Genomic DNA, 27,806 nt, shown 5'->3' on the forward strand with positions numbered 1-27,806 from the left:
AACTAATGAAATGAGGCATGAAATGCTGAAAAATTGGTGCATTTCAGTTTTAACTTTCCAGAGAATCTACTATTCTGACCATATGAAACACCATCTTTAAAATAACCTGCAGCCTTTGATCTAGTGATTTTGGATAAAATAATGAAACAGCTCCAATGGAAGACTATATAGCTTACGCCAGTCTATTCATAGCAATATATAAAAAATACATAGGTAAGTAAATATAAACAAACATGTTCGTATATATTATGTGTAAATGTACACATATAAACAAGATCCTGTTGCAATCTGGCAAAGCAAACAGCAAAATAGAATAATGTGTATGTAACTACTAAAAATTATAAGCCCACAAACTATCAGTATTTGGAAATAGGTACATGAAATAAAATCATCCTATTATATCTTTTTTTGTTTTTATTTTTATTTTTATTTTATTATTTATTTATTTTATTTTATTTTTTCTTGAGATGGAGTCTCGCTCTGTCACCCAGGCTGGAGTTCAGTGGCGCTGTCTCAGCTCACTGCATGCTTCGCCTCCCGGGTTCCTCCCGGGTTCACACCATTCTCCTGCCTCAGCCTCCTGAGTAGCTGGGACTACAGGCGCCTGCCACCACGCCTGGCTACTTTTTGTATTTCTAGTAGAGATGGGGTTTCACCGTGTTGGCCAGGTTGGTCTTGAACTCCTGACCTTAGGTGATCCGCCCGTCTCGGCCTTCCAGAGTGCTGGGATTATAGGCCTGAGCCACCGTGCACAGCCTATTGTATCTTATTTACAGGTTTGGCTGCTGTTTCAGGGATGTAGAGAAGCATAAGACTGACAGCCGTCGCTTCAGGGAAATGAGGTTCCGGAGTGGGAAGATAGGTGACAATGCGCAAATATTGACTAAATAAGTTTGGGTGAATGAATAAGTGCTATGAAGGAAATAAGACGGCAGTAGAATGGAGAGGGCCACGGTGCCTAGGACTAGCCCTATCCTAGGAAGGCTGAGGTGGGGAGGATTCCTGAGCTGAGCCATGGTGTTGGAGGAGTGGGCTAGTAAAGATGTAGCCTCGGGGAATAGCAAGTAAAGGGTTTTCAAACTGGAGTGAGTTTGGCATGTGTGAACCAAGAGCAACCAGTGTGTCTAGATCTTAGAGAACAATTGTATGTTTGCCTGGTTTACATTAGGAACTAAGTTATTTTATTTATTTACTTTATTATTTTGAGACAGTCTCATTCTCTCACCCAGGCTGCAGTGCAGTGGTGTGATCCTGACTCACTGCAACCTTCGCCTCCTGAGTTCAAGCGATTCTCCTGCCTCAGCCTCCCAAGTAGCTGGGACTACAGGCAACCGCCACCATGCCCGGCTAATTTTTGTGTTTTTAGTAGAGATGGGTTTTCACTATGTTGGCCAGGCTGGTCTCCACCTCCTGACCTCAGGTGATCCACCTGCCTTGGCCTCCCAGAGTGCTGGGATTACAGGCGTGGGCTACCTCGGCCAGTTTTTTTTTTTTTTTTTTTTTTTTTTTGAGACAGGGTCTCCCTATTGCCTAGGCTGGAGTTCAGTGGCATGATCTTGGCTCACTGCAACCTTCTCCTCCTGGGTTCAAGTGATTCTCGTGCCTCAGCCTCCCAAGTAGCTGGTATTAAAGGCATGCACCACCATGTCCAGCTAATTTTTGTAATTTTAGTAGAGATAGGGTTTCACCATGTTGGCTGGGCTAGTCTCAAACTCCTGGTCTCAAGTGATCTGCCCACCTTGGCCTTCCAAAGTGCTGGGATGACAGGTGTGAACCACCACACTGGTCATATTTTACATTTTAACACAACCAAATTTTATTAATTTTTCTTTATCTTTTCAATTACCCCCAAACCTAATGGCTAAAATAGCAGCCATTTATTCCATTGTGCGCTTTACTCACTGGGCAGTTACATGTCCCTCCAAACGGCCTCATGCATGTACAGGGCTGGCTGGCTGGCTCGCTGGCTGGCGGGCTGCTGCTGCGGCAACTATACGGGGCCACTGAGCCAGGAGTCATTCATCAGTGAGCCGGCGAGCCTGGGCCTGTTCTCGTGAAAGACTGAGGGTTCCATGAGAGTGGAGCAGAGGTGTGTAACATTCCTTGATGTGGAGGCTCTGAATTGGCACAGTGTCACTTTCTCTGTATTCTATTGGCTACAAGACTAGCCCAGGTTCAAGGGCTGGGAAATAGATGAGTTTCCATGGGAGGAGCTGCAATGTCAGTGCACTGAGATGTGCCTGCAAGGAGGGCTGGAGGATTGGTCCATGCTTGCAATCCATCCCATTTCACCTTATGCTTGGTGCTTTTCTTCTATACTTTAGGTGTAAGAAATTAAAATCCTGTATGATCCAAAAGTTTTACAGTTTTGCCTTTTCATATTTAGGTCTTTCAGTGTTTACATATTATTTTTAAAAATTGCAAACAGCACGATAAACATAAATTAGAGGAAAAATGAAGTTTCAGAAACTTACAGTGGGGAATGTTGAACAAAAGGTTAGAGGCTGTGCACGTGGTGGAGCAGGGGCTATATGGGGAGCCTTTGTATCTTCAGCTCAGTTTTACTGTGAACCTAAAACTGCTCTAAAAATAGTCTATTAAACAATTTTATTACCATAATATGACTCAGTCTTCATTATGACAGTAATGTGTGAAGGAGACACACAGGAAGACAGCAGCTGTGTGAAGTGCAGAAATCAGTGAACACCTTCTTAGAAAGTGCTTTAAACCAGAGGCAGGATTGTATACTGCTCAGGCCGTGGCCTTTGGACCAGTGGTTCTGAAGAAGAAGCAAGCCTTTGCTGCTATTGTTTGTAGCTGTGCCAACCTTATGCAAATTACTAAACATCTTTGAGGTTTGGCTTCTTTGTTTGTAAAATGGTATAATAATCTTTATATATCTCTTGAGAATTTTTGAATGAAATGAAATGTGTATCACCTAGCATGGTGCAAGGCCTGTAAAATAAATGTTAGCCTATTTTAGAAGTAGAGTTTTCCACTATTAATCTCCAGTTAAGATGAGGACCTCTGTAGGTCTTTTGCGGAATTAATTCTTCCTACCATTTCTTCTTGGCCTTCAGTTACCTCTCTGATGCTGTTTTCTATGAACATTCTTTTTGAATCTTCTGGGTTTCTCTGGCTGGAGTGGTTATTTGGCAATTGGTTAAGAGCAGCTGGTTGGCTGACCTTGGGCTTTTGAGTTCCTTATGTCTGAAACCATGGCACGCAGCCAGATTGCATCAAGCCACTATCAGGTGTGTGTGTTCCTAATCACAGCCTGAACTTTAGAATTGGGCAAGTCCTGACTGGAGTGAGCAGAGAAAGGGAGAATACTTTAGGGAACAATGTGAAATAATCAGATCTGAGGAAGAAGGAGGTAGGGGAGGGAATAAACATTTTTTCAGCATCTGTTCTGTGGCAGGGTATAAACTAGAAGTCAGAGGCTACCCAGAGCGTGCCAGGTTGAAGATGGCGGGCCATTTGGCAAGGGAGTTGGGTCATGCCTTCTCATAGATTGAGTGGAGGAGAGCTCTACAGCTTTACCAATTTTAGGAGGAATAAATTTCTTTTATGCTTTGACTTAAAACAAGAACCCAAGTCATCATTATACTTTTCTTTCTAGGTCTGTCAGTGGCCCAGCGGAAGTTTGCTCATTCACTCAGAGACTTTAAGTTTGAGTTTATCGGTGATGCTGTGACAGATGATGAACGATGCATAGGTAATTAAACATGATATTTTGGTTTGTTTTCCTTTGCCATGGCCACCAAATAATCACTCCTTTCTTCTTACAGATGCTTCCTTACGTGAATTTTCAAATTTTTTGAAGAATCTGGAGGAACAGAGAGAAATTATGGTGAGTTGAGAGGGGTGTAAATTAATAAGTCAGCTTTCAAGGGGGAAAAAATCTGGATTTGAAAGCTGGTTCTGGTAGAAGTTGTGAAGCATTTGTCTCTGGGTACAGTAGTGCATTGTAATGGAAAGATGAGGTTTCCGGAGCCCTGATTTCTAGTTCCTTGAGGGTGCTGACCACGGTCAGAACTTGGAGAAGCTGCTGGGCCTCTCGACCAAGGCCTTACTTCTTCATCTGTAAAGTGGACAGTGGGACTACATCACTGCTTTCTAGCTTTTTGTTGCAGCAGAGCACTTTCATTTATGTAGGCTCTCATGCAGAAGCTTAATATATCAGGGGGATAAAAGCAGAAAAGCTTATGTAGAAACAGAGGACAGCTGGGCAATGTTAGTGCCTGACTCATACTCCTGTAGATTTCTAGGCTGTGTGGAAAGGGAGAGAACTTGGGCCTTGGAAGTCTTTGAGATCCCACTTTGCATCAAGATTCATGATCATAACAAGAATAAGAAGAACTACCCTTGGCCAGGCATGGTGGGTCATGCCTGAAATTCTAGCCCTTTAGGAGGCTAAGGTGGGTGGATTGCACAAGCTCAAGAGTTTGAGACCAACCTGGCCCACATGGTGAAACCCCATCTCTACAAAAATACGAAAACTAGCCAGGCATGGTGGCATGTGCCCATGGTCCCAGCTACTCAGGAGGCTGAGGTGGAAGGATCACTTGTGCCCAGGAGGCTGAGGTTGCAGTGAGCCGAGATTGTGCCACTGCCCTCCAGCCTGGGTGACAGAGCAAGACCCTGTCTCAAAAAAAAGAAAAAAAAAAAACAAAAAACAAAAAACAGCTGTCCCCCATGGGGTGCTCTTCGTATGCAGTGCTGTGCTGAGTGCCTTGAGTGTATGATCTCATTTGCACTCAACTGTAAATTTTGGGGTTATTGAATATTGTCTGCTTTTCTTAAAAGCTTACATTACCTTCCTAATGATATTCTTTAATTAAACCAGATTTACAGCAGAATTGCTACCAGGTTGTGACACACCATCTATTCTCACCATTTATTTCAGGCTTAAAAAAAAAAACACAGATTCAGGCTGGGTGAGGTGGCTCATGCCTGTAATCCCAGCACTTTGGGAGGCTGAGGCAGGCGAGTCACCTGAGGTCAGGAGTTCGAGACCAGCCTGGCCAACTTGGTGAAACCCCATCTCTACTAAAAATACAAAAAAATTAGCTGGGTGTGGTGGCATGCACCTGTAATCCCAGCTACTCGGGAGGCTGAGGCAAGAGAATCGCTTGAATCTGGGAGATGGAGGTTGCAGTGAGCTGAGAGTGAACCACTGCACTCCAAACTTGGCAACAGAGTGGGACTCTGTCTCAAAAAAAAAAAAAAAATACGGATTCTTTTTTCTATATTCTTGAAAATGAGTACTATCTAGAATTACGTTATAGTGTAAGTGTATGAGTGGGTTTAGATGTGGTAGAAATAATACTGGACAGATTAGCTAAGTTGGTTTACCTTGACTGTGTGCCAGTGTATTAGTCCGTTCTCACAGTGCTATGAAGAAATACCTGAGACTGGGTAATTTATAAAGGAAAGAGGTTTAATTGACTCACAGTTCCGCATTGCTGGGGAGGCCTCGGGAAACTTACAGTCATGGTGGAAGGCAAAGGAGAAGCTGGCACCTTCTTCACAAGGTGGCAGGATGGAGTTGAGTGCAGGCAGGGGAAATGCCAGAACCTTCAGATCTCACAGGAACTCACTATCATGAGAACAGCATGGGGGAAACCACCCCCATGATCCAATTACCTCCACCTGGTCCTGCCCTTGACATGTGGGGATTATGGAGTTTACGCTTTCGTGTAAGATTTGGGTGGGGACACAGAGCCAAACCATATCAGCCAGGAGCTGTTCTAAGCTGTTTACCTAATGCTAAGTCACTGAATTCTCACATCAACCCTATGAGAGAGATTCTGCTGTTGTTCCCCATTTAATGGATGAGGAAACTGAGGCACATTACCTTGCCCTAGATCACATGGCATCTAGGAGGTAGAGCTTGTATGTGTTAAGAAGCAGGCACTCTGAACTGCCCTCCCTGTCACTGCAGCTGGCTTCGAAGGTGTCACTCTAATTTCCTGGCTGGTGGCTGGTGGGGGTTTATGTTGGCTAGGGCTGCGGGAGGACACTGATTTGGATTTAAAAAGTGACAGAGGGCTGGGCGCAGTGGCTGATGCCTGTAATCCCAGCACTTTGGAAGGCTGAGGTGGGTGGATCACCTGAGGTCAGAAGTTTGAGACCAGCCAGGCCAACCTGGTGAAACCCTGTCTCTACTAAAAATACAAAAATTAGCTGGGTGTTGTGGGCACCTGTAGTCCCAGCTACTTGGGAGGCTGAGGCAGGAGAATCAGTTGAGCCCGGGAGGCGGAGGTTGCAGTGAGCTGAGATGGTGCCATTGCACTCCAGCCTGGGCGACAGAGCGAGACTCCATCTCAAAAAAAAAAAAAAGTGACAGAGACATATGTCCTCAAAAGCCCTAATATAATTTGCACTCATTCCTAAATTTTGCGGTAATTTGTGTGTATATATTGTAGATACTGTAGAGGGTGTGTGAAGACAGTGTGGTCCCATGAGGTTTTTCTGGCACACACTGACAGATACAATCATTATTCATGTGATCCTGTAGTCATCAATTTTTCAGCTATTTAGGAAAGACTAAATAAGATGGTGAATAAAAATAGTGCCATGACATCACCTTTCTAGTACATGGAGCAGATGTGTGGGCTGGTGAGGTACGTGTTCTTAGTTTATGTTAATAGTGTCATTTTTTTTTTCTTAACCCTCTTTGATAGTTGTACTTTCCTGGCATCCTGAACATTGAGCACATACCTATTGATCTCTTTTTTTTTTTTTTTTTTTTTTTTTGAGACGGAGTCTCGCTCTGTCGCCCAGGCTGGAGTGCAGTGGCGCGATCTCGGCTCACTGCAAGCTCCGCCTCCCGGGTTCACGCCATTCTCCTGCCTCAGCCTCCCGAGTAGCTGGGACTACAGGCGCCCGCTACCACGCCCGGCTAATAATTTTTTGTATTTTTAGTAGAGACGGGGTTTCACCGTGTTAGCCAGGATGGTCTCGATCTCCTGACCTCGTGATCCGCCCGCCTCGGCCTCCCAAAGTGCTGGGATTACAGGCGTGAGCCACCGCGCCCGGCCCTATTGATCTCTTTTTATGTTCCAGTTGCTGTTGAGAATCTCAGGACAAAGGTAAAGGCAAAGAAAGCAAAAGTCTCTGCCTTCATGGAGGTTAGATTCTAGGCGGGGGTAGTGAAGTAGAAATAAACCTGTAATCCATTGGCAGGCAGTGAAAAATGCTACAAAACAATACAGGGCAAGGAGCCAGGTGGGGCGGGGCTACAGCATATCTGGAGTGGTGAGGTGCTGACTGCCTTTTCAGTAGGATACTGCACAAAGGGCATCATCCTGGTGTCTGGAGGAAAAGTTCTGAGCAGAGTGGTGCTGGATTTTAGCTCTACAGAAATAGCGTGTGACCATTGTTAGGCTCAGTATTCTGTTTCTGTTTTAGGTTCCTTGAAATAGAGCGATGAGGTCCAAAAACGGGAACATGGTATTGGCTCCAGGCTGTGTGGAGTAGACAGCATGGTTTGCAGAGCTGTTGTTAGCCAACTGACTGGTTTAAGCTCCAGCTGTGATGGAGGTTGATAGGGTCTCTGTGTTAGACGAGGTTGGGTTCCCATGCAGGGTAGGAACGAGAATAGGGTGGTGTCTGTATAAGGCCATGAACCTTAGGAGTGGTGTGGTGTGTCATACACAACTCATTGTGGGAACATAAACACCTGCTGGAAAGCAGGACGCTGTCCAAAGCTGGGGTGGGTGGCAGCCACAGCCAACCACGGAATTAACAGGACACCTCCTAATGCTTTCTTCCTTTTTAGCTTGGAAAATTTCAAACATGTACCAAAGTCGAGAGAAATATACAATGAAACTACATGGACTCGACATCCAGCCTCAGACCAGTCTCGTTTCTCCTGTGATCCTTACTCCCCTTGACCCCCTGCTTTCCTCATTATTTTGACAGAAAGCCCAGTTTCATTCACAAATACTTCAATATATATCTCAAAAAGCAGACACTTAAAAAAACACAGTATCCTTATCACAATCAGTAATTTCTTAATTTTGTGAAAAGTTAGGTCATATTCAAGTTTTCCTGATACTCATTCAAATTCTGCCTCTTTCCCTCCCCAACCCCCGCCCTCAATAACAGTTGGTCTGTTTGAATCTGAGTCCAAACATATTACATTTGATTGATACATTTCCAAGTCACTTTAAATCTATAGGTTCTTCTCCTCATCCGCTTTTTTTCTCCTTTACAAGAATTCCTGATCCTTTTATATTTGCCTCAGAAACCTTTAAAATAGTACTTTCCTAAGTTATCAGTGAGTTGCAATAATGAAATTAGTAAAAGTTGAAAAGTTGGATTCTTAACCCATATTGACATTGTTTGGGTACTTCTCATCTTGATAGTCACTGATCACTTTTTTTTTTTTTTTAAAGTGGAATCACTGTGGCTACCTTTGTTTCTTTAAATACCTTTGAATGCTTACTAAAACATAACTGATGCATTACAGAACACTCTCCTGAAACTTTTGAGGAAGAATAGATACTTGCCTCAAGAAATTTCCAGTGTGATACTGGAGAGTAAGTGGTAAAGAGCTAATTAAATAGCCTATACTAAGTGCTTCAGACAAGGAATGGGAAAAGAAAACAATATACAAAGTGCGCCAGCAAAGATAATGTGGCTCACATGGAGTGGGCAGCCCCTAAGCTTGTGGCTGTTAGGAAAGGGTTTATGGAAGAAGTATTGGAGCTAGAGTTTGTGGGGTGGAGACACAGCAGAGGGCCTTTGTATAGTTTAGTAAGCCCATACCCCCAACACCGGGACAAGGAGAAAAGGAATGTCTTTAAGCAGCTAAAATGGTTGCCAGTACATTCTGAGAACTTTGAAAGACTCTTGTTTTACTTAAATTTTTTTTAACTTAAAAGTTTTACAAACCATCAGCATGTTAAAAGCCACAGATTAAGAAAGGAATGCAAAATGACTGTAAAATGGAGGTAGAAATAGTCTAAAATTGGTTCCAAGGATTTCATAGTGGTCACTTAATCTTTTTTTTTGTTTGTTTTTGAGATGGGGTCTCGCTCTGTCACCAGGCCTGAGTGCAGTGGTGCAATCTCAGCTCACTGCAGTCTCCGCCTCCCAGGTTCAAGCGATTTTCCTGCCTCAGCCTCCTGAGTAGCAGGGACTACAGGTGTGCGCCACCACGCCCAGCTCATTTTTGTATTTTTAGTAGAGATAGGGTTTCACCATGTTGGCCAGATGATCTCAATTTCTTGACCTTGTGATCTGCCCGCCTCCTTCACCCAAAGTGCTGGGATTACAGGCATAAGCCACTGTGCCCGTTCCACTTTATCTTTAAAAGCAATTAGTTTAGTATTTTCTGAAATCCTAAATTGAATAATGGTGCAGCATAATATTCATAATTGGATATTCATAATTAAGACTGAGTCATTAAAATGTTAAAACTACATATGTCTATTTTAGAAGGCAAACAGTAATGTCAACTATTTTAAAATGTTTTCTGAATCTTAAGGGTAAGATGAGACTTTAGGTTTTAAGGGATAAAGTCATCTGTGTGTATGCTCAGCAATCCCTGTTGGTTTTGAGCCACCAGTTATGTAAGTTCATACGCCTCATCTCTATGCTTAAATAGGCTGTATTAGGTATACAGTTCAACAAATAGTGTGTGCCTGCCACATGCCAAGCACTGTGCCACATGCTATAAAGATAAAGACATAAGTAGTGATTCATCCATTGGAGGAGATGGCTGAAAGAAGGCATGTAATTTCCAACATGCTTCGTGGTAATCAAGTGATTGAGAAATTCAGGGAAGGCATCTTGGAGAGGTGATATCTGGGCTGAGTTGAAGGATGACCCTTAGCTATGTCTGGTTTCCTCCTTGAGGGGAAACTGTTGAAATTTCGAAAAGAGGGAAGGATATGTTTGCATAGCCCCTTCCTTTTCCCCCGACAATGTCCAGCTTTGTTCCTACTAAAGTGAATTGTTGGAGAGAGAAGTAGAGCAATTGCCAGTCTAAGAAAAAAAGTCAGTGTTTCCCTCCACACTCAAAGAAGTGTAATTTCTATGAATACACATGCCTCACCCTTTAAAAAGTCAAGATAGTTTTTTTTTTTTTTTGAGATGGAGTTTCATTCTTGTTGCCCAGGCTGGAGTACAGTGGCATGATCTCAGCTCAGCTGCAACCTCTGGCTCCCAGGTTCAAGCGATTTTCCTGCCTCAGCCTCCCCAGTAGCTGGGATTACAGGCACCTGCCACCATGCCTGGCTAATTTTTTGTATTTTTTTTTTTTGAGATGGAGTCTTGCTCTGTTGCCCAGGCTGGAGTGCAGTGGTGTGATCTCAGCTCACTGCACCCCTGCCTCCTGGGTTCAAGTGATTCTCCTGCCTCAGCCTCCCGAGTAGCTGGGACTACACGCGGGTGCCACTATGTCCGGCTAATTTTTTTTGTATTTTTAGTAGAGACAGGGTTTCACCGTGGTAGCCAGGTTGGTCTCAATCTCCTGACCTTGTGATCTTCCTGCCTTGGCCCCCCATCGTGCTGGGATTACAGGTGTGAGCCACCGCGCCCAGCCAATTTGTTGTATTTTTAGTAGACATGAGGTTTCACCATGTTGGGCAGGCTGGTCTCAAACTCCTGACCTCAGGTGATCCACCCGCCTTGATCTCTGAAAGTGCTGGGATTACAGATGTGAGCCACCGCGCCCAGCCAGGACAGTGTTTTTGAGTGAGTAGTTTCTGCTGATCATGTTGCCACCCTTGACTGTGGAGGTGAGGAACTCAACCTGGGGAGTCAGATCTGATACAGTTAGTGGCTGCAACTGCTCTACTCACTTCTGCGCGTGTTCTCAGAGTAAAGGGCTGTGTGGTGTGTTGCTGCCAGAATTCCAGAGATGTTCTCTCTGGCATGGCAGGACATGTTGTACTTATCTGAGGTGGGCAGCTGTCCAGGAATCTAAGGACTTTTAAAATAGTGCTGTAGTGTTTATGTTGTTCTTTTAAAAGCCCTTCATATTGCGTTTACTTCTCTGTATGTATTCTTTTATCAGATCATTGAGTTTCATCCCTAGCCTAAAGTGGTTGCTCAGTTTCTCAGGATTCTGGCAAATAAGGGCAATTGGTTGAGACCCAGAGGTTCAGGAAAACTGCGGGGAAGCGGGAGTGCCAGGAGAGAGAAGGTGGAGCTTGCCCGATGGTGCACAAAAGGTGCCTGAGATGGAGCTGTTCCGCCTCCCTCTCATCCTGGGGGTGCTGGGGGCCGACTGGGCTGCTAAGCAGATGTGAGGAAGTGTCTTGTCCACGGCTGCACCCCTTTCCCCATTTGGGCAGGAAAGCCATTTGCCTATGCAGACTCTTCAGGCTTTTGAGACCCTTTTCTTTTTCTGTTGTTTTTCTCTACCACAGACTTTACCCTTGTGAAAATACCAGGCCAGGGATCACTTCCTGGGTGACCTGCCCTGAGCTTTTGCCCCTATAGGGAAGGTACTAAGCTGCTGCGTACCAAAGGCTTTTGTTAGCATTCAGATGGTCGGTCGCAGGCAAGACGTGATGCCTGCTCTCTCAGCCCTGGCCTGCGCTTTACTGCACCCCCTTCTCATCATCCTTTCATGCTCTCAAATCTCCTCCATTAAGTTTTTGGACTTTTGACATGGATTTTTGTTCCAAACTATTAGGTTGGTACAAAAGTAATTGCGGTTTTTGCCATTTTTTTTTTTAAATGGTCAAAACCACAATTCCTTTTTTTTTTTTTTTTTTGATGGGGGGAGCCTTGCTTTGTCTCCCAGGCTGAAGTGCAGTGGTGGGATCTTGGCTCACTGCAACCTCTGCCTCTCATGTTCAAGTGATTATCCTGCTTCAGCCTCTTGAGCAGCTGGGACTATAGGCACTTGCTACCACACCCGGCTAATTTTTGTATTTTTAGTAGAGACGGGGTTTCACCTTGTTGGCCAGGGTGGGCTCGAACTCGTGATCTCACGTGATCTGTGCGAATTGGTCTGCCAAAGTGTTGGGATTACAGATGTGAGCCACCGCACCCAGTTGAAACCACAGTTAACTTTTGCACTTACCTAAATATTTTTTAAAAAGCGTTTCAGAGTATTACTAAAAGAATATATGTTGGTTAAAATGAGTTAAATGCATTCCACCTTTTAGGAGCAAATATGCTATTCTTTCTTTAGTATGCCCTAGGGCACTTGTCATCAAAGTATGGTCCCTGGTCCAGCATCACTTTAGGAACGTGCAAGAAATGCACATTCTCAGGCCCACCCCAGAACTCTACTGAGTCAGAAACTCTGTCAGCTGGTCTTTCATGAAACTCTCCAGGTGATTCTGAAGCAGGCTGAAATCAGAGCTACTGGCTTAGGGTGCTAGTGAAATCTTGGCTGGCAATCCTTTCCTTGGGGTTAGATCTGTCTGGACGTTGGATACGCTCTAAATTGTTTCGTGATGACTGTGTCCCTGTCAGGAGGTTAAAATAGTGATGGAAAGCCTAAGCTTTGACTTCTCATTTCCAAAGGATTTGAGACTATAGCTGGTTTGTGTTAATGGAATAGGTTTAGTAGGATTTTTAGTGTTACTTACTTTGTATTTAATATTGCTTGTGAGTTCTTATAGGATAAGTACCTAAGACGTTAGATGCCATTAAAAAGATTATGCCTTTAGTTTCATCTTATTATATTTACAATATTTTATATGGCATGTGAAGCTTGTTTTAATCAGTTCTTTTACAGTTTATGTGGATTTCTGTTGGCAGGCACATTCAGAATGGAGGAAATTCATCTTGAACTTATTTGTGAGAACATTTCTCAGTTTGGTTTAAAAGTTGTCAGTGACCTAATTTTATGAAGACTTTTTCCTCCTTGAAACTGACCTTTACAATTGGACAGCATTGCTTTTTCTTACAATTCTCTTTTTCCCGTAAGCCTGTTATTCAGTCAGATAGGGATGTCTTTGTAAAACCTGTTTTTCAGGAATGTACTGTTTGAGAGTTTAATTTACTGACTCAGAATCCTATAGAGATCACAGTCAGGAATAACTCAAATCAAAATTCTAAAATGAGTGAAGATTGTCTTAGGCAGGAGGCCTGTCTCCTTCTTGGACCCCTTTCCCTGCAAGGCCTTGCCCTATGACTCAGTGTCCTCTCTGTTGGTGACTCATTATCATCTGTGGCCTTCCAGCCTTGTCATCATCAGATTCTACTTCCCTGTTGAAACTTACATTTCCTGAATTTCATATCCTTAGGGTGTATTCTCTGCTTCTGAGGAATCGGCCAACTCTGCTCTCTTCTTCCCCCTGACTGCCCCGCCCGACATACACACACCCACCCACACACACACAAGGGACCCTAGAATGTAACCAGCCCATTTAATTGTCTAGTCTAGAGGAGTGATTCGATTATTGGGAATGTGTGCAGCTGAGTCTACTGTTTCACTAGGGAAATATTTCGGGATGAGCCAAAGTACCTAGGATCAGCCTTTAGACCATGTCATGAAAATATTAGATGGTATAGCCTTGAAAACAAAGAACTGAAGAGAACTTAGGGAGACTTATATTTGACCACTTAATTTTTTTTTTTTTTTTTTTAAAGAGGAGTCCAGGCACGGTAGCTCACGCCTGTAATCCCAGCACTTTGGGAGGCTGAGGCGGGTGGATCTTGAGGTCAGGAGTTCAAGACCATCCTGACCAACATGGCGAAACCCTGTCTCTGCTAAAAATACAAAAATTAGCCGGTCGTGGTGGCGGGCACCTGTAATCCTAGCTACTCAGGAGGCTGAGGCAGGAGAATCGCTTGAACCTGGAAGGCGGAGGTTACAATGAGCTGAAATCGTGCCACTGCACTCCAGCCTGGGTAACAGAGCAAGACTCTGTCTCAAAAAAAAAAAAAAAAAAGAGGAAATTGGAGCTCATTGAGGGTGGAGTTTCTACATCACTAAATAAGGTCGTGACAGAGATGAAAATAGAATCTTTCACATCTTCTAGTATCCTAACGACATTATGCCTTGCCTTTTTCTCTTTGTAAGACATAATATTTTTCCTTCCACCTTTGAACATTAGTGAAATGGACATGTATCTTATAGTTGCTATCCACCAGGCAGCAGTCATGAAACGGACATGAGGTTACTTCTCTTTTACTCTTTGGACAACTTTAGCTCCTCAGTATTTCGGTCCACAGACCACTTAAGGAAGAAATATGAATCCTGGTGGTGGTTTGAAAACCTTCCGTTGAGACCTGGCTAGGTCAAGGAAGTGCTGGTATCAGTATCCAAAGAGTGGGTGCCTGCCATCATCTTGGAAGAAAATCCTGGATACAAGAATGGAGCTCCTTAAGAGCACCCTTTGAAGAAATGATGCATCTCCAGTATTTTCAGTGGCACAGAGGAAAAATATGTGTGGTGATACAGTTTGGCTCTGTGTCCCCACCCAAATCTCACCTTGAATTGTAATCCCTATGTGTTGAGGGAGGGACCTGGTGGGAGGTAATTGGGTCATGGGGCCAGTTTTCCCCATGCTGTTCTTGGTATAGTGAGGGAGTTCTCACGAGAGCTGATGGTTTAAAAGTGGCAGTTTACCCTGAACTTGGTTTCTCTCCTGCCACCATGTAAGACGTGCCCTTCTTTCCCTTCCCTTGTGCCAAGATTGTAAGTTTCCTGAGACCTCTGCAGCCATGTGGAACTGTGAGTCAGTCAAACATCTTTTGTTTATAAATTACCCAGTCTCAAGCAGTAACTTCATAGCAGTGTGAAAACAGACTAATTCATGTGGGAAAAACCAGATTTTGATGACTGAGATGAAAAGTGATTCAGAGGAGTTGGACTCTGAAGAAGTTTTGGAAATATCTTAACAAATGTAGTTTGCTTACTTCTTTATGCACAAGAGGGATACATGATGAAAACATACCTTTCAAAGAGCTTTTTCAATGTATATAAAAGTGCTAAGTGTTAAGCTATTATTTCAAGATTAGCAGGATTTTTTTGTGGTAGGATATAAAATAATGGAGTCTTTTACAGTTGGTGGTGATTAGATTCAATGATATATATATTAAGTTGGTGGTAGAGATTGTGTTAGAGATTCAAGAAAATGCCAATGTAGTGGGAAAATATGGTTTCGAAGCTGTGGCAGCCATAGGCACCTCTCAGATAGAGGAAGGAGGAGTGACATTGACTGTCAGGCCCAGCTGCTCTGTGGTACAATTGTGTTAGTGTGAAAGCCATGCCTCCCATGTTCTGCCTATCTTTGTCTGTTTTCTGTTGCTTTTAACAGAATACCTGAAACTAGGTAAATAAAAGGAATTTGTTTCTTACAGTTATGGAGGCTGAGAAGTCCAAGGTTGGGGGACTCAGGTCTCTCTTCCTTTTTCTTTCTATAAAGTCACCAGTCCACTCCTGTGATAACCCATTAATCCATTAACTCCTTAGGCTTGGAATGGTGGCTTACACCTGTAGTCCCAGCACTTTGGGAGGTGAGGCACGAGGATTGCTTGAGCCCAGGAGTTCAAGACCAGTCTGGGCAACATAATGAGACCCCATTTCTGCAGGGGCGGGGGGAAGCTAGGTGTGGTGGTGGCACGCATCTGTAGGCCCAGCTACTTGGGAGGCTGAGGTGCGAGGATCGCTTGAGCCTGGGAGGTTGAGGCTGCAGAGAGCTATTGTGCCACTGCACTCTAGAGTCTGGGTGATAGAGTGAGACCCCATCTCAGAAAAATTAATAAAATTCATTAACCCATTAATTCATCAGTGGATGAATCCATTCATCTTTTAAGGCCCCACCTCTCAATAATGCCAGACTGGGGATTAAGTTTCAACTTGTTTGAATGCCCCAAGCCTTCTAACGGCAGCCTTGTCAGACTTACCCCAGAACGGCACTGCAGCCTCACCCACACACACACACATCCACCCACCCACACCCACACCCATACACATACCCACCTCCACCCGCACACCCACCCACCTGCCCCCACCCCCACACCCATACACACCCACCCATCCGGCCTGCTTTCCTTCCCTGTCTCCTTCCCCTGGGTCAGACCTGCATCACTGTCTGATGGCCCCTCCAGTCTTCCCTGGCTCCCTCCCCATTTTCTCTCACAGATGTTTCCCCTAATAAATTTCTTGTGTGTCTCATCCTGTCTTGGTGTCTGCTTCTTAGAGGACCTGGACTAACAAAAATGAACCATTTGGAGTAAAAGATTCAGGGTACTTAGCATTGTCATTCATCGGTTGCTATTATCACTATAAGCAGAAAATGTTGCTTTTATGTAGAAATGCTGTTCTTTAAATTATCTAAATTTATAGGAGAATCCCACTTCATTTATAAATATTTTGAGTGCCTACTATGAGCCACCGTGTTCTCACACCTGAGGATACAATGAGGAAACCCTTGTCCAGAGTGCTCAGCTAGTGGCCACCTGGTAGAGAATGAGTTCCCAAGAGTCTTTCAGCCCTGCAGCCCTCGTTTTTTACTGTTGACTGCCACTTTTTTCTCTTAACCCGTGCATCACAGATGGGCTGGAAAGAAAAGCTTTTGTCATTGATTAAAGCCATTCTTTTCTGAATGTTTCTTTTCTTCTCTCACATTTTTTCTTTTTCTTTTCCTTTTCCCTTAAGTCTCGCTCTGTCGCCCAGGCTGGAGTGCAGTGGCAGGATCTTGGCTCACTGCAGCTTCTGCCTCCCAGGTTCCAGAGATTTTCCTGCCTCAGTCTCCCTGAGTAGCTGGGGTTACAGGCATGTGCCACCATGCCTGGCTAAATTTTGTATTTTTAGTATAGACAGGGTTTCACCATGTTGGCCAGGCTGGTCTCAAACTCCTGACCTCAGGTGATCTGCCCGCCGTGGCCTCCCAAAGTGCTGGCATGAGCCACTGCGCCTGGCCTATTTTATTTTCTTGATTTAACAGTTTATTGCCTTAGTATGCACGAGGTTCCATTTCTAGCTGTGCCACTGAGTCATACCATTCACTTCAGAAACTAAAATTTTCTCTTATGTAAAACTAAAAAAAAATTCAAAATTGCCTCCTGAAACTTTAATTTCTACGGGATTTTTATTTCCTCTCATAATAATATTCTTCCCAAGTATTTATTTTGTTTAAAATATCGAAGTGAGGTTCTTACTGTCCCTTATGCACAGAGGGAAGGAAGATCAAGTTTCAGCATCTGCTGCATATCCTTATTAGGCAGACTCATTCCTTAAATACTCAATAGCTTTTGTTTTACGATTCTCATTTTTTCCTAAGTGTACTTAAAAACAAATCTTTACAGGTAGATTGTGTTTGATTTAAATAATCTGAATAAGATTTCTGCTATCTTTTTTCAGTTAATGTCCTTCAGAATGGATGCTAGCTTTTCTTTTGTGGGAGGCAAACACACCCTAACATACTTGTTCATAGAAGATAGATACTAAGAGAATCGTAGACTTTGGTGATACATTGACCTTTTTTTTTATTTTTATTTTTTGAGAGAGCCAGGTCATAGGCAGATATTCAGGGAATTAAATCAGAGACCAGAAGTTGTCAGAATTTCAGCCTTAATCCTCTTTAATAGGACTAGGTTTCAAGTTTTTCACAGTTCAGGATTGAAAGTTGATAAAATTCTTACTGGGGACATTTTATTCTTGGATTATCTGTATGAAAGCAGAAGTGTGATAATTGCACTAGTCGATTTGGGATATATACTTTAAAATCATAGTTTCTAGCTTATTATGTGAGTCGTCTTTGGTCTGAAAGAATGAGGCATTATTCAACAGCCATTTCCTATTAATCGGCTCCTGATTTTCAAGTTTGAACCCTGTGGAATTAATTTCTAGCACCTGAGCACCTGTGTCCCAGTTAGAGCTTTGTGCGTGGGTTTATTAAATCTAAGTACTAAGTAAGCTAGTACTTAGCTAATGAGTTTGAGCTATTGCCATCATAAAATTGAATTTCCTTTTTACATTATTTTCTCTACTGGGAAAATTAGATTAGCTTGAGCTGTGCTTGAAAATAAAATACCATACTGGGATTTGTTGGGAAGTTACAATTGCTTCAAGTATGATGTGCCTTTTTTTTTTAAAATTGTTTTAGGTAGGGAGAAAGTATTATTCCTGGCTTTATAGTTGAGAATATTCAGGTAACAAAAGGAAATTGTTATTTTCTGTCATGTAAAAATAGAACTAGTTAGGGCAGAGCCAAAATGAAAACACGTTGGCCTCCTATTTTTCCCTGCTGGAGGGCCCTTGTAGCGAAATCGATTGTGAAACTTTTTCACTTTTTGTCAGCATTAGTCTTTTGACTCTTGTTCTTTCTCTTATGTCAGGTATTAAAGTGGGGGAACTTTATTGGCCATCTTAATCTTTCTATTTAAACTTGAGCCTAGAATGATGGGGAAGGTATAGGCCGGGGAGGCTGGATAGATGGAGAAAGAGGTACCAAAGGGTGAGTGTGGAGGGAGAGTGATGTAATTAATTGATAATGAATTGGTTTAATTAGGGGAACTCTTGTGTTAGGAGTATAGAGAAAAGAATACGAAAGCATTTTGTCAAGACTGTTTATACGGTTCTGAAATTCTAAAAAATACTAATCCTTTATTAGTCTGGATTCTCAATTGCAAGCACTAGCTAGTTTGAACATAAAGGAAATTCATTAAAGGGTATTGGGTTTCTTGTAGTATCTTTAAGAGATGTGGGGAACCAGGAATGATGCCCAGGTTGTACCACAGAGCTGGGCTTAGAGCAGATGCCACTATTGCTACTGAATGTGGACACTATAGTTTGCACCAAGAGCCTCACTGCCCTGTGGCTGTTGGAAGAATTTCTGCCTCTGGAAATTAGACTAGTTGCTGCCACCTCACTAGAATCTCTGGTCACTGTTTGTTTGTTTGTTTTAAAGCACTAGCTTTTGAATCAAAGTCTTGGATGGGAGCATCTGATTAGTGGAACCCTAGCTAGGTGTCATTACCTTACTGCAAGCCAGTGTCTGTCATTTTTGGCTTTTATGGTGGGAGGTGGACTTTGTTTCAGTGGGAAGGAGAATTCCTCAAACATAGGAAGGGGTTTCAAGTGCTGGGCAGCCCAAAAGGACTGATGTTCCTGTATGTGCCTGATTGTAAGACAACATTATTCTCCCAGAAGATTAAACATAATACAATTGTTTCAGACAACTTGAACATGTACACTTTTAGGTATGCATATGTACATCTGCTAGATAATCAGATGTCTCCCTTCATCATTTACTTGATTAAATATATGTCCATATTTAAAATCAAATAATAGGCAAAGTCAGCATATGTTTTAGAAATATTTTCCGCACTTATTTAATAAAAAATTTGTCCCAGCTCTTGGCACCTTTGAGATTAGTATATTCATCATGGATACATTCTGAATTTTTCAGTACAGCTTTCCAGAGCATTGATGGCCACATCTGCCTGAGTTCTTTGAGCTATAGCACCTTCTAAAATCTTTCTGATGCTTTCACTGGAAATTTTATCTCAAGCCAAAAGTATATGTTAGCAGCCCATTTGAACAGTCTCTTTAAAAAACTTATTCCTGAACCTGGCACAGTGGCTTGAATCCATAATTCCAGCTACTCAGGAGGCTGAGGCAGGAGGATTGTTTCAGCCCATGATTTCGAGGCTGTAGTGATCTGTTATCACACCATTGCACTCCAAGCCTGGGTGACAGAGTGAGACCCTTGTCTCTTAAAAAAAAAAAACACACACACACCAAAGACTTAACTCTGGAATATGTTTTCATGATTTCTCTTCCTCCTCCTCTTCTTCTTCACAGGGTCTAACTGTTGCTTGGGCTGGAGTGCAGTGGTGTAGTCACTGCTCCCTGCAGCCTCAACCTCTCGGCCTCAAGCTAGCCTCCCACCTCAGCCTCCTGGGTAGCTGAGACTACAGATGCATGCCACCCCACCTAGTTAATTTTCTGTATTCTTTATAGAGATGGGGTTTATGCCTTGTTGCCCAGGCTATGATTTGCTTAATGTAACCACTGATCTTATTCCTTTTAAAGTGAGCTTTATAAAATTACTGAATACAAAATTTTGAAGTCATCTCTGGAATTGTAACTAAATATCTTAAATTTCTTAGTGTCCCTTTGTTTTTGTAACTTAGTCCTGTTTGTAATCTCTAAGTATCTGAAACTAAATGTGATTAGGGCTGTTTTAGGCTAAGATTCCTCAAACAGTTGTTGATCAAAATAATGGGAAAGTCCACTCCTTTAGAAGACTCTTAAGAACTCTTACACGAGGCAAGTTCTTTTTTTTCCTAACAGATCATTTTGGGAAAAAGATTCCTTTATGTTTAGATCTATCTTATCTGTCTGTCTGTCTGTCTGTCTGTCTGTCTATCTATCTCTGTATATATAAAGTTTCTAGGCACCATTTAAGATTCCGTTTCAAGGAAAAACAAGAGCTGTGTTTTTGCTGAATGGTTTCTTTGCTGCTATTCTTGACATTAGAATTGGAAAACAGAATTTTCCCTTTAGTTTAATGAAATGGGAAGTATCTGGAAGGTCATGGGAGAAAATAGGGGAGATATTCCTTTGTTCTCAGATTATGCATTCCTCTGGGGTCAAAAACACTTGGAATCCAGGCTTAAAATAATGAGTGTTCTGGGGAACGGATGTAAAATTCCTTCTGTTTCACTATACTCAGCCTATCCTTGTTAGTACTGAGTGATTAGAAAGGCATGATTTAGTAGTTATACTGACTTATTCAGTTTTACCTAGACTGAGACTTTAGAAAATTGTTACTAAAGATACTATAGGATGTAGGTATGCCTTTGTTGTGTTTATACTGGGTATGGGGTTATAGCCCTAAGTCCTATTGTCTTTAGAATTTATGACATCAGAACTTAGACTTTGATTTCCAGTGTGGGGGAATGTAAAGTTGTTGGAGTGGTTCCTCCCCACAGTGGAGTCTGATTCTCTGCAGGTTGGTTGTTATTCTCAACAGATTTTTTAGCTCTAGCGTGGACTGTGGAGGATAGATTAAGATAACATAACTTTCCTTTCCTTTTTAGACATTTAAGATCCTTACATCCGAATGTCTGACGAAAAAGGATTTCAGACTTGAGTAATTGTGGGAAACATTTTAATCCTCCACACTGTTACATAATAATCTTTTTACTTTGAATTGTGAAGTTCTAATGGATTCTCTAGTTTGCTGTTGTAGCATGATTCTTAAAACTACAGCATGGAAATGTAGTTTGTACTTCTGTGTCTCCCAGCTCATTTAGAATCCCAGATTGATAGAGATGGATGAGGACCTCCGCTGTCCTCTTGGCCAGCTTTCTCCCAGTGCAGGCATGTGTGAGAGGGTATTCCTGGTCATGGGTCATCTAGTCTCTGCTTGGTTATGTGGAGGGAGCTGGAGGTCACCACCTTGCCAGGCAGCCTGTTTCATTATAGTTCTCTTGAGTCCCTATGATAGGAAACCCAAATCTGCTACTCTGCAGCTTCTACCCATCAAACCTGGCTTTGCTCCCTTTAAGCAAATCAGAATGATTTTTTTTCTTCTCTCATGCAGTACCCATTTAAATATTTAAAGACAGCTTTCATGTTTCCACTAAATGTTCTCTTCCTCCCCACTCACATGAAACATCTAGTTTTTTTTATTTCTTCCTCCTAAACCTTTTTAGCATTCTGGTTACATTCCTGCTTTACCCCAGTTGGAAATGGCTGTTTTAAAATGTGGTAACCATGCTATTGAGGTAAGCTCTAATCTAACGGGGGATGCAGTCGAGTGCTTACGTTGTTTGGATTCAGGCAGTATGTGTCATCTGTGTATGTTACAGGGTCAATTTGTGGCTCCATTGACTTATGTTAAACTTTCAGTTAAGAGAACATTTTAGGAGATTTGAGCCCAGTATGAAATTCACATGACCTGTTCTCGAGACATCTTGCACACCTGAGCAGTTGCCTTTCAGCATCCTGTAGATTGCTTATCCCAGGCAAATCCTAACGGCGCTACTTTTGAGTCCCTCTCTTTAGCTCGAGAGCTCCTTGAACTGTGATTCTTTTATCCAGCATTCCTTCTTCCTTCCCAACTTCTGATTGGCTGCAAATATTGTAAATGTATATTTTTAAAAAATACAAGATAAGCGTAAGAGCATTGTTTTGCCATGATACTCAAGATGATCCTCTCAGGCAGGGTTTGGCAAGCAGTGACCCAGGGGCCTGACCTACCTTGCTTCCTCTTTTTGTAAGTCAAGTTCCGTTGGAACACACTTGGACCCATCATTCATATGCTGTCTGTGGCTGCTTTTGTGCTACCACAGCAGAGATGAGTAGTTGGAACTGCAGCTGCATGGCTGCAAAGCCTAAATTATTTACTACCTGGTCTTTTATGGAAAAAGTTGGCTGACTTCTGCTGTGAGGAGAGAGCATCTGATTATTTTATGTTCAAGAAGCTTCCTTTTGTTTCCAAGCAGAGCTATCCAAAACCCTTTCCAAGGCTCATTAGCAAAGGCATTTTGCGACTTCTTTTCTTGGCTGGTTCAAGTATTTTATAGGAATATGATTATGTAATCTGTATGTGTGGTTATAAAATCACATTCTGTACTTGTTCTCTTATCTAATTTCTAATATGTTAGTATTTGAAAACTTCTCAATATTATTACTTCATCCATCTCCTTGACATTGGGAAACTGTCATCACTGTAAATTGCCTTTTAAGTTTTAGGGACAGTCCTAGATTTGATATTCATTTGTTGCTGGGGAAGAAGGATCGTGTTTCAGCATTAGGAAACATCAGTAACACTTACTACTAACAAATATTATATAATATTTCTGTGAAATTATAGCAGGAAGTGAGAGATTCCGCGGAGCTTCCAGTCTATTTTGAGAAAAGGAAATTCTTGTTGCTCAGTTGACATTGCCTTATTGAAACATTTATTGGCTTCTTTATTATTTTGTTCTTAAATATAATTTTTAGGTTCAGTTTAGAAGTTATAAAATCAGGCTTTGCTAAAGAAGGAAAATCATAATTTTAAGCTCTTCAAAGTATTTTTAATAAAAAAGTTTTTAATAAATGAGTTGGATATAGTGTTATTTGCCACAACTACTACTATCCTTGTTTTGGAAATTTGCTTACCGATCTGAAGATAGTAAGGCAGAAACCCTTATATTCTTCCTCCCACGTCACCCCCAAGATGGAGTCTTGCTCTGTCACCCATGGTAGAGTGCAGTGGTGCAATCTTGGCTCACTGCAACCACTGCCTTCCGGGTTCGAGCGATTCTTCCTGCCTCAGCCTTATGAGTAGCTGGGATTACAGGTGCCTGCCACCATGCCCAGCTAATTTTGTTGTATTTTTAGTAGAGATGGAATTTCACCATATTGACCAGCTGGTCTCAAACTCCTGACCTCAAGTGATCCACCCGCCTCGGCCTCCAAAAGCGCTAGGGTTATGGGGTGTGAGCCACCATGCCTGGCCGTGAAACCCTTATATTCTTTTTCTACTCTAGTGTTAGCCTTTGGGGCTCAGACGGATATTGCATTGAATTCTCCAAATGAAGGAAAAATATAATGACCTAAGATTGCTCTTGTGTAATCTTTGTAACCTGGTTCTTTTGGTGGAAGACAGTGTTTACTCCAGAGTATGGAGTTTTGGGGTTCTTATTTTAAAATGCCTTCATGAATCTATATTATTTATAACCTACCTCTACTTTCTGAGCATTTCCTGGGTCCCATTCTGATGGCTAATGGAGACCATCCGATATCTCTAGCCTTGTCTCGTGATCCTCTCTGATTTCCTCATCTGCTTTAGTGACACCGAGCTGCTTAGGTTCCATGCCCTGAAATTGCTGTTTTCCCCTCTCCACATGGAAGGCCTTTGCCTGGAGAACACCGTCCCTCAGTTTCAGGCTGAGCTGTGCATAATCTCCTTCAGGAAGTCTTCTCTTACCCAGGGGGCCTTCCTCCTCTGCTCCCCAGAAGCTCTGCGCAGCTTGCCAGCACTTTGTCTGCCACGTCATACTGTGCTGACGTGTTCACATCTCTTAGAAACACTCGCCTGGGATGAACTCAGCCACCCACCTTTTCCCTTCCTTGCTGGAGAAAATCCCACAATAAGGCAGATGATAACTTCATAAACTCCTCCTCACCTATCTCAAAAGGACTTCTTGTTTCTCTAAGAAGTGTTGTCTCATTTGTAATGATTCTTTCATTCATTGTTCGGTTAGTTGGGAGTGAAACTTCTCATGTCCAAACTCTCTGCAAGTGACCTTGTTTTGTACTTTATGGAAAAAATAGCCATTTGGTAGCAACTCTCAGCTTTTTGTCATGAAGCCCACAAACCCATTTGTACTGGCACCCCTTTTCTCCTTCTATCACAGGGAAGGAAGGATTTTGACTCGTATGACAGGCCAACCCTCCATGCATGCTCAGCATCCCATCTCCTCCCGTGTCAGAGATTTTGAACCATTCTTTCTGGATTCTTCACATGGGCATTTAGACATGCTCTCATCTCTTAAATACCAGCTGTCTTAAAAGAATACATGCCTTTACTTTATGGCATGTTCTCTTTCAGCAGTCATCCTCTCTCTCTACTGCCCCACCTGGTCATTCTTTGAGGAAGGGTTGTTCCCCATGTGGTCTCACCTGTCAGTCATAAATCAACTCCAGCCCGGCCCTTTCTGCCACCTTGCCATGGATATTGCTGAGCTCTCATTCTTTCTTTAAAACGTCTCTGCAGCCCACACAGCTGAACTCCTTTTTTTTTTTTTTTCTTTTTCTTTTTCTTTTTCTTTGAGACGGAGTTTCGCTGTGTTGCCCAGGCTGGAGTGCAGTGGCACGATCTCAGCTCACCGCAACCTCTGCCTCCTGGGTTCAAGCGATTCTCCTACCTCAGCCTCCCGAGTAGCTGGGATTACAGGCACTGCCCGGCTAATTTTGTACTTTTAGTAGAGACAAGGTTTCTCCATGTTGGTCAGGCTGGTCTCAAACTCCTGACCTCAGGTGATCCACCCACCTCGGCCTCCCAAAGTGGGATTACAGGTGTGAGCCACTGCACCCGGCCTGAACCCCTTTCTTCTTTTATCCAACACCTTGGTAGCTTTCTCCAGTTTCATTGCCATCGTTTACCTCTGTTCTTTCATTTCCTGATCTGAGTACTTGGTCTGAGACATTTCCATTTTTCTACCGTCCTACCTCTCTACTTGCATGACTTCAAATGCCATCTACTTGCTGATGAGGACAAAATTGGTATCTCTGACCTAGGGTCTCTTCTAGGCTGTGGACCTGTGTCTCTGACAGCTGGTTTTACTAAGATCTTGGGCGTTTCTCAGCATCTTGGATTTAACATGAGCCCTTAGTGTGTGCTCCCAGCTGCTTTCCCTCAAGATTTTCCCTGTTGCAGTAAATAGTGTCCTTTATTTTTTATTTTTAAATTTATTTTTATTTTTAGGATTTGTGAGTACATAATAGGTATATATATTTATGGGGTTATATTAGATATTTTGATAGAGGTGTGCAATGTATAATAGTCACATCATGGAAAATAGGGTATCCATCCGTTCAAGCATTTATCCTTTGTGTCACAATCTAACTATACTCTTTTAGTTATTTTAAGATGTACAATTAAATTATTTTGAGTATGGTCACTCTGTTGTGTTATCAAATACTAGGTATCATTCATTCTTTCAAACTATTTTTTTGTACCCATTAACCATCCCTACCTCCCCCCTACTATACTTCCCAGCTTCTGGTAACAACCCTTCTACTCTCTATCTCCATGAGTTCAATTGTTTTGATTTTTGCATCCCACAAATAAGTGAGAACATGTGATGCTTGTCTGTCTGTGCCTGGCAATAAGTAGAATTGTTATCTCTTCATTTGTTCATGCCAGAAATCTGGGAGGGATCCTGGAAATCTTCACCTTTTCCATTCGGTCAATCTCTCATTACTTTGACACCACCTGCAAATATCTCTCAAATCTGTCTACTTCTCTTTACTTCTGTTGTTGGTTGCCTTCATTTGAACCACCGCCATCTCTTCGTGTACCACTCTAGAAGCCTCCTAACGAGTCTGTCTTCCGGTTTTCTGTACCTCTCATCTCTCCCTCAGCAGCCAGAGTAATCTTGAAAAGCTCTAATTATCATTCTGTCAATTCACTGCTTGAAAACCCTCCTGTGGCTTTCCACTGTACCCCCAATAAAATGCTAACCTTTCCCAGAGCCCACAAGGCCCGGCACGCTCTGATCCCCTGCCATCACTCAGCATTACAGGCTCACTTCATTGCTCCTTACGCTTCAGCCGTTCTGGCCTTTTGACATTCCCTGTAATGCTCAAACTCCTCACCTCATCCTTTACCTCTGCTGATCTCAGCAGGAAACAATTTCCCTTGCCCTTTGCACCACGGATTCCTTCTCACCTTTTAGGTTTCAGCTTAAATGTCACTACTTTGAAGAAGCTCTCTTTGCACACATTTCTCCTTAGACCTCCTCTAATGCATTCCTCACTGTACTCCTACTTTTCTTCATTGGAAGGAATTACTAGAATGTGCGCTTATATATCTCCTTAGGTGTTCATGTATCTGGTTTACATCTTCTCTACTGAACAGTAATTTCCACGAAGGCAGGGGGCTGTGCTTGTTTTGTTCATAGCTGTATCCCCATCACCTGGCATTGCATGCTTAACAGCTATTTATCTCGTAAAATAGATAAATATTTAAAGTTTATTAAGATGGCAACTTTGGAGAAGCACCTCTTTGGTACTTTTATTGCCATGTTGCATGGTGGTTATGCCTGGTGGGCCCAGACCTACATGACTTGGAATCCCTATTCCTATCTTCTGTGAACTTGAGCAGTTGTCAGCTTCTGTGATCCCTGCAGTTCATTCTGGGCCGACTTCTTTCTTGAGTGTACCAGTTTCACAGAAGACATATTATATGGAGGTTTATTTGGGATCACTAGTTGGGTAGATGCAGATGTGGGAGCTTAAAAAATGACACAGGTGCTCATGTAAGTGTGCCTTAAGTTATCTATGAGACACTGTGTGTAAATTCATGCACCGTGAAAACGTATGCTAGCACTTCTTGTATCTGTACTCTCAAATGGAATGTGGGACATTCCATATTATTTGGGGAGTCAGGATTCCTGGCTGGTGGTGCTTTGTAGGACTCTTTGGTTTGCCATTGCTGTAGGTCACATGGTCTAAAATGTAGAGAGGATAAAATGATATTTTGAAAGATGATCCCTTTTCCCTGACTAGTTGTTGCTCTTAATTCTTTCTTTTAGAGCTTTGTTGCCCCAGCTATTTTACACCCAAGCAGCAAATTATCCAGGTGGGAGTGAGGGGAATCCAGGGGTCAGCCTGGGGTAGAAAGTTGAAACTGAGCATCCTGAATGTGGGCATAGTCGCTTATTTTGAGTGTTCCCTACCTTAGAGTATGAAGGTCTCTTTGGGAGAAACCCTCACATAATGAAACACTGCTGAGGAGCCTTTGGTTACATTAAGAATCTTTTTCTATTCCAAATCACTTATTTTTTCTGTAATGTTAAGCTTGGATTTTTGATCACCTTTCTAAAAAGAGGGATGGCACATTCTTAAATAGTGTTTCGAGATTTTCTTTTCTATTTTGGATATTTCTGGTCTCCTGGAAGCAGAGGGTGAGAAGCCACTACTCTCACCACTATGTTGTTACTAAGTATGTTTTCTTTTGATGAGTATTTTCTTTTATTTGCATTTTCAGCATTTTGTGGCTTAACATGAAAATCCCCAAACCAGCCAACATAAAAAATAAATGTGGTTGTGGCTGGAGTTTTTGTGTGTGGCTTCTCTCATGTGAGCTTCCCTGATGTCATGTTTGCTAGCACGCCCAAGCATTTGACTTTTTTGTGAGCCTCCAGTGACT

The 27,806-nt window shown here is 42.5% G+C and overlaps 1 protein-coding gene across 13 annotated transcripts in view; it reads left to right on the forward strand.

Annotated features, from left to right (window-relative positions):
- Positions 1-27,806, forward strand: part of ARHGAP10 (Rho GTPase activating protein 10) — a 340,838-nt gene that overhangs the window by 87,172 nt on the left and 225,860 nt on the right. For 11 of the 13 annotated variants that reach the window (XM_063809062.1, XM_054683876.2, XM_063809064.1 and 8 more), the window contains 2 exons: positions 3,623-3,718; positions 3,792-3,853. In XM_063809062.1, the coding sequence (XP_063665132.1) occupies positions 3,851-3,853 (3 nt within the window). In that variant the 5' untranslated portion in view covers positions 3,623-3,718; positions 3,792-3,850. Of the gene's footprint in view, positions 1-3,274; positions 3,377-3,622; positions 3,719-3,791; positions 3,854-27,806 lie in introns of those variants that run through there. The other 2 variants (XM_063809065.1, XM_063809061.1) reach the window with 2 other exon arrangements.

The sequence above is a fragment of the Pan troglodytes genome, chromosome 3, assembly GCF_028858775.2.
Source record: "Pan troglodytes isolate AG18354 chromosome 3, NHGRI_mPanTro3-v2.0_pri, whole genome shotgun sequence".
Taxonomy (NCBI): Eukaryota; Metazoa; Chordata; class Mammalia; order Primates; family Hominidae; genus Pan; species Pan troglodytes.